This window comes from Montipora foliosa, chromosome 10 (assembly GCF_036669935.1).
Source record: "Montipora foliosa isolate CH-2021 chromosome 10, ASM3666993v2, whole genome shotgun sequence".
Lineage (NCBI taxonomy): Eukaryota > Metazoa > Cnidaria > Anthozoa > Scleractinia > Acroporidae > Montipora > Montipora foliosa.
In genome coordinates, this window is record NC_090878.1 from 12,984,167 (window position 1) to 12,991,666 (window position 7,500).

The 7,500-nt window shown below is 39.3% G+C and overlaps 1 protein-coding gene across 2 annotated transcripts in view; it reads left to right on the plus strand.

Moving 5' to 3' along the window:
• LOC137973494 (vitellogenin-like) overlaps nt 1–7,500 on the plus strand; it is a 24,377-nt gene that overhangs the window by 10,081 nt on the left and 6,796 nt on the right. For both annotated transcript variants that reach the window (XM_068820316.1, XM_068820317.1), the window contains exons 11-18: nt 1,609–1,758; nt 2,595–2,798; nt 3,344–3,585; nt 4,394–4,485; nt 4,591–4,715; nt 5,848–6,054; nt 6,481–6,628; nt 7,033–7,264. In XM_068820316.1, coding sequence (XP_068676417.1) covers nt 1,609–1,758; nt 2,595–2,798; nt 3,344–3,585; nt 4,394–4,485; nt 4,591–4,715; nt 5,848–6,054; nt 6,481–6,628; nt 7,033–7,264 — 1,400 coding nt within the window. The remainder of the gene's footprint in view (nt 1–1,608; nt 1,759–2,594; nt 2,799–3,343; nt 3,586–4,393; nt 4,486–4,590; nt 4,716–5,847; nt 6,055–6,480; nt 6,629–7,032; nt 7,265–7,500) is intronic.

Genomic DNA, 7,500 nt, shown 5'->3' on the forward strand with positions numbered 1-7,500 from the left:
AGGGTCTTTAAATAACTGAGGAGAAAGTGCTGTCTTTGTAATGACATCTGCAAATGATTAGACTTTCAAGTCTTCTCGGATAAGGACAATAAACCGGAGGTCCCGTCTCACAAACCTTGTTCACATATAACACCGTGGGACGTTAAAGAACCCACACACTATTCGAAAAGAGTAGGGGACGTGGTTCCCGGTGTTGTGGCCTATCTTCATCACTCACTTACATCATCACTCATCATGGGTTGGGAGGGTTCAGTGGGCTCATAAAATGGACTGATAGCGGCTGCCATCGGCGCCCTTAGTATGCTGATGTCCGAGCCCACTGCAAAAATGTAAATAGGACACGTATGTTTGTCCTATCAATCAATCGCGACATTACTTACTTACTTACTTACTTATGTCTGCCACGTCCAAAACTAATGATATACACGAAGAAATGTCAGCGCGTTGATTGGCTAAGAGCACGTCAGTTAATCCCATAGGCCCCGTCCACACGAAGACGATTGTAAACGCAACCGCTAGTAAACGCATATTTTTATCTCCGTCCACACGAAGACGATCATCGTTTACGTGGCGTTTTCACCCGTCCACACGAAAACGAATCTTCTCTCTTTGCTCTCACGTCTGCATCTAACTCCTTTACTCGAGTCAAAGTGCTTGTAGTTGTGGATAACAATCTTGAGAGGTTTAGTCTTCTTCTTTTGTAGTTTTCCTGTATATCGATTATTGCAAGATTCAATTGAATGCTCGCAATTATGCTTGAAATAAGCGCAAGCATGACACAGCTCAACACTCGTGTGTACGCCATCTTGGAAACGCACTCGATAAAAGAGACTGGCACTGACATCTGACGTCAGCGTTTTCAAAGCGTTTACGAAAATATACGTTTACGGCCGTCCACACGAAGACGCATAAACGGTGTTTTCAAATTTATCCGCTTTGGAGAGCGTTTTCGAATTTATGCGTTTACGGTGAGCGTTTTCATCGTCTTCGTGTGGACGGAAGGCCTAAACGCATAAAAAAGTTTGCGTTCACAAGCGTTTGCGTTTACAATCGTCTTCGTGTGGACGGGGCCATAGTGAAATAGTGCAGAAAGATAAAGGTGACACTGTTGCATTGATAGGCAATCAAATGTGAGCCCTGGATGGCTAAATTCATGGCGCAATTCCTCCGTGATTGTGTTCGTTGCTTCTGCTTAACCATCTCGATTTTTTTCATTTATTATATTAATAAGTAATCACATGATTTTTCTCGTGCAATTTGGAATAAATAAGCACTTGTAAATTTTTTCAATGGCTGCAAATTACACTCGCCCTACGCGGGCTCGTGCAATTTTGTGCGTCTTTAAAAAAATTACTCGTGCTTATTTATTCCCAATTGCACTTGAAATCACGCGATTACCTAAAACAAATAACTAATTCATTTAATTCAGTAGAGTAAAAATGTAACTGTAGTAAGGCAATTTAAATTTGGTAAGGGCAACTAACGAGCAAATGCACAAAACCCGTAAAAACGCAGTAAACAGTCTACACTCACAATAACGCTAGGAGGTTCTTACATTTTCCAGCTACAGACTCTAGTACCGTAATCTGGCTTAATATTGTGTTTCAGGATCTTTGTAACGACGGATCAGTGTCCGGAGATCGATCATGTCGTCATCATTGCTTGCTGTCATTTGGAGCCCTGCTTAACAAGATCAAGCGCAGACGGAATTTCAAACAGTACCCAAATGATGTCAAGGAATACGAGAACAGCCTTAAGGTAACACGCGGAGTTATAGACCTAAAATGTCTGAGACAATCCTTCACAACTTTTCCAAATTTACACGAAAATGACGCAGCTGTTTTTTTTGCCTTTTACGGAAGGAGAGAAGCGCCAAGGCTAAAGTAGGATAGTAGTGTAACTGAAAATGTGCGTGGATATGTGTTACTTTTTTATAGGACTGAGTGGAATAGTAGCTTTTGCTCATTCTGAATGGTCAACTCGGAGGTTTTCTTCTCCAAGCAGCCGAAGAAAAACAAAAGGGCTTTCCGAAGTCGTAATAGTTTGGTTAAGAAATGCTTTGGTCCGTTCTTGTAAACGTGAAAACAATTATTCTCGTCAGTGTTGGTGCAATAGCCCACTTTCGATATATCAAAATTCAGTCCGAAACAAAGGGCATCATCTCGAGGCTCTGGGGAATAAACTCATACAAATCCTTATATCTATTCCCCAGAGCCTCGAGATGATGCCCTTTGTTTCGGACTGAATTTTAATATATCGAAAGTGGTCTATTGATAGCTCTTTCTCTCCACCCCGGTGAACGACTGTTAATTTGCAAACTTGCGGGTTGAGATAAATTCACAATGTCCAGTAATCATAAAAGTGGTGATAGCATTTCCCTGCCTCTAATCCCGGTTTGACTTCATTGTCCATTCACCTAGTACTAGCAAGAGGATTTTGTCTCATACTCATGATATACTCTTTTTGGTAAAATCGGAACCAGTTATTGTGTAAGGTAAATTGTATTACCAGCTTTCATTGTGAGGTTGTCTGTCCAGGGTTTTGACACTATATGACTTCTTTGTGTTGTGAGATGCATTTTCTTCTCTCAACAGGACATGAAGAACCAGCTTAACGCCGACAAAACGGCACAGGACGACAAACTTATGTACATTCAGGCTCTTGGAAACGCAGGAAGCAGCGAGGTGCAAGATGACCTGCAGAATATCCTCGAAAACAAACAGCAGCCACTGCGTATTCGTGTGGAGATTGTTTGGGCTCTTAGACGCATTGCAAGACAGACTAGTGGCAAGGCGAAAGTGAGAAGCCATTGTCAAGACTCCCTTTAAGTGTCACTGTGACCAGAAAATCAATTCTTCTTTTTCTTTGGATTTCAAAACTATCTTAACCATACACTAAGCGACCGACGTTTTAAGCCTTGATTTAAAAACGACACCTGTTTATTTTAATTGGAATTTCCCTATTTATGGTCCGATCTTGAGAGAGCTGGATCAAGGAGAAAATGACGTCAAAGGCTCACTAATGTATATATACATTCACACTCTGAAATTTAAAGCTATTGAGCCTTTGACGTCACTTTTCCCTGGATCCAACCCTGTGAGGTCCAATCTGTCAATTTTGAACGTGAGTAATGTCTGACCGTGAAATCCAAAACTTTCACTCAAAGTAAACGGTCTTTGGATAAAAGTCAAAGCTCAAGATTTTGCCAGTCAGGTGTTAAGCAAACACACTTTCAAAATCTGAAGACGAAAAGGAAGTGATTTTTTTTTATCACAGGGGCACTTTAAGCGATAACTTGATCATGACTAGTTTTGTCTGTCACTTTCTTTTCCTTCTTGTTTAGGCTTACCGGTGTTTCATGGCAATCTTCGCCGACCCTGGAGAGAGTGCAGAACTACGTATGGCCATATTTGTACAAATACTTAACACAGGACCCAACTTTGCAACGCTGCAGGCCATAGCTAACATTGTCAAGCGAGAGATTGCAAACCCACAAACTGGTCCAAGAAGCAACCAGCTTGCTTCATTTGTATTTTCACATCTATCAGCCCTCGCTTACAGCAGTAGCATTTTGACAAAGAAAAGGTTAGGGTTAGTTGAACGAAACTTTATCAGTTATCTCCTTGTTGATCCTTTTGTATCTTAAGACAAAACGATTAGATCATTGCAATATTTTAACTTGAAAGGAAACCGTAAAAGTAATTGGCGAAGATCAACAAGAGAGACTGAAAAGAAACAGACATCAAGGGTATTCATGAGAAGTAGTGTAAATAAAGTGACTAAATATTAAGTACTGTTTTGTGTACAATAATCTAATGTACTGCATTGAGGAAGATGTGATGAATGACTTTCAGGGAGAAGGAGGAGGAGGAAGTCTGCTATCAGATTGTTAGAACGAAAATTAGTTTTGGACAAGGGTTAACTGACCGAAAAAGGCCGAAAGGCGCCAGATCCCTGAAAGATCTTATCACCAATTTTGTTAAAACCACTGTTCGGATGAACATTTCTTTAGTCACGGCCTGACTCGCTTATATATGCTGTTTTGCAAAGGAAACAATGCTAACTTTGACATAATCTTTCTTTATAAGAAGATAAATTCAATTCTCTCTGAACGGGTCCAACTGTCCTTTACTGCAAATAAACTCCATCATTTGCGTCCCAACGAAAAACGCCAGGCCTGGCCGCAGTTGTTCAAACGTAAAAATGCATTGTCTTTATGATACTCATCTACCCCTTTTAACTTTATAATTGTCGCTTTGAATATATGTGAATACTATTAGTTTTAGGATTTGATAATTGTATATTTATTATTGTTACGTTACGCAATATAGTTTAAAACTGCAAGACGACTAAATGAACCAGTCTTTGTATCTATATACTGCTTGATAATCAGGTCAGTGCAAGCCCGTTTAGTCTTGCGACTCATGCCAGAGATGAAATACGGACCAACTTATTCCAAGGGAGTGAGACTGGCTTTCAGCTCAGGTAAATGGAATGTTAGATTTAAACATTAATTATTTATGAAGGCTCTCCTTTACAGGATATTAAAGATTTCGAGTGAAAATCTTGTCTTTTCGTCTATTTAAACAGGAAAATACCAATCAGGAATTGAGATCGAAGCAAACAAACTTGACTTACCTGACAGTGTGTTACCGCGAAACTTAAATGCAAGGTTGCAGCTTAACGTTCTGGGTTACAGGTTGAAGGCGTTAGAGGTAAATTACAATTCCAGTAACGTTGGCGACTAAAAGCAAACGACAGGCTGCTTGCTTCTCAAGAGATCTAGAAAAGTTTTGACATTTTAGATTTTACATGTCCCATAGAACTCGCTCATAGTCGTAGCTAAAATGCAACAAATAAGATTAAATCAACGTGAAGAACGTTTTTACGATTATAGTAACTTTTATCACAATGTCTGCCTTTTATCATAAAACGACACTGAATCTCTGTATTACGGTCTGTCATTAGTTTCAACTTGCTGTTTACAGATATCATCCTGAATCCACAGATCGGGATTGACAGAAAACGCAGGTTCTCAAAAATTCGGCAAAAATACTGAATTATTGTCGTGCATAGTTACCTCCAGCTGTTTAAAAGGTGGAGCTCAGAGAGTGATTTTAACCTGGTTCAACTTCAATGCTCATTGTCAGATCACGCCAAACACTGATATTTAACAACTATTCTACAATGAGCGTGCGTTGGATATGAAGTGATAGATAACCAACGAGGCGAGTAGCGCCTCGTTGGGTATCATCATTTTATATCCAGCAATCCATAGCAGAATAATTGTTTTATTAAAAACTCCAGGATCAACAGCTCTTCAATGTTGATTTTGTGTAGCATAAAATGGCAATGAAATCGAAAAAAAGAGTCTTGCGAAGGAAAGAATGTCAATTTTTGGTGTGGAGTCTACAAAAGGAGGTTAATTTGAAGGACCGAAAGTGTTGAAAACTTGAACGTTGCTACAATTGCAAAAAATTAATTGAGGAGGAAAACGGTATTCTTGCGCGAAGCGTGTCACATTTTGTTATGTTCGTTGACACTGCAATGTTGTTTTTCTGGATCTGATCTGACGATGGATATGCCTCAACTTCGTCTGATTGACTTTTAGACTGATGGTGGACTACTGCAGCCCTGTTTTCCTAGTTGTGGGTTGAAAGATGGGACCCACTTTTGCTGTTATTTTTCTCAGAGCTGCAAAAGTGTTTTCAGCTCGTTTTATTGCTGACGCGTTCCTTGACCATATTAGGTACAGCAGGTATATCAACTGTTAGCCTGTGTCCGGCGAGCCAATGAAAATACTATCCGTAGTTCGGTTTTTAATAATTATGTATATATTTTTTATAGTTTGGAGCTCGAATTCAAAACATGGATGATGTAGTCGACTACGTTATGTCAAAAATTTACAAACGGAGTAAGCGATCTATATGGGGAACGTTTGCATCAATGTTCGATGATGAGAAAGTAGACGACACCGATGATTATTCCACACAAGGGAGTGGCGAAAAATCGAACGAAACTCCAGCCATGCCAATTTCAAATGACAAACAATCTGTGAGTTGATAACAGTAAAGATATATTCATTGTCATCATCATCATCCTCATCGACAGCATAACCCTCATGGCCACATTCATATTCCTTGTTGAACGTCATCACTGTTTTCATCATCACCGTGAAGTAAACATTAGCAATCACAAACAAAGCATGCCGTGTCTTAAAATTGTAGTCGGATACCTCCTTCGAAACGAGGGACATAACCGAGTTAACCGCTCCACACTTCTTCTCTCATTCTTTATACTGTACTTTTTAAACTGCACTAATGAATTTGCATTATGTATTAGGCATGTGTAAAGTTCGACCAATTCATCTTGCAGAAAATTGCAAGTTTCATTTCTTGGTAAACTGAAACAACCTTGCAAATTGTGAATTAAAAGGAGAGCAATCCATCTGAGAGGGTAAAATCATTTTTAATGTCACAGAGAGAACGTCACCTGTCCGTATTTATGAAGATCTTCGGAAATGAAATGCACTTCATGGAATTGAGGCAGGAAAATGTGGACCAGATGGCACAGGATTTGTCAGATTTACTTTTTGGACAAAAGACACGGTTGGAATACCCTAACCAAGGTAAACGATACACAATTTTGATGAGTTGACACCACTGGAATTTCTTTCATTTGAGACAAGTTTCGGGAATGGGAAACCAGGTACACTACAAGGCCTCTCTAGAGGGAATGCTTAATACCGACTACCGGTAGGTTAAGTGACTGTGTATGAATCATCCTGAAAGAATAGTAGTGGTTAAGGACTTTGAAACAAGATCCACTATTTAAGACCGTGAGAAAAAATTTTAAGAGACAAATAGCCTGGTTTAATTAAAAAATCAAAGATCCTTTGTGATTTCATAGCCTTATCAGAACTTTATTTTATGTAAAGTTGTTGTTGACCTTAGGATAGAATGATGACTGTTTTTTTTTTTTCGCGAGTGGATCCAAATGTGGGGATTATATCTCATTCAATATTTTTTCTAGGCATTGCGATAACAAAGAATGGAGTAGAAATCAAACAAACGTTACAGAAATCATTTTTGGGAGCTCATGCTCGGCACACGATCCCGACTCTTGCTGGTATAGCGCTTGACATGGAGTTAAGATCAGCTACCACTGCAAGAGTTACTGCTGTCGCAAACATGCAAGTAACATCATCTTGGCTAACGTTCTGGCAATTCAGCAAAATGACCGGTACCGTTGAGATTAAACCAAGGTAAAGAATGCTCCAGTAACAAATTTTAAAAAAAATCAAATGACGAGCTTTTTGCTTTTGCCTTAAGGACGGTGCCTAGTAATTCGCAAGTATTTTTGTGCGGTTTACTGCGGGAAAAGCAGATCGTAACAAGTGTTATTGACACCCAAAAAGAAAATTGGGGGGTAACCACGCATTTTTCGAAGATAATCAACAATACCTGTAAAAAGTTTTAAAATAAAAAGCAATGTATGGCG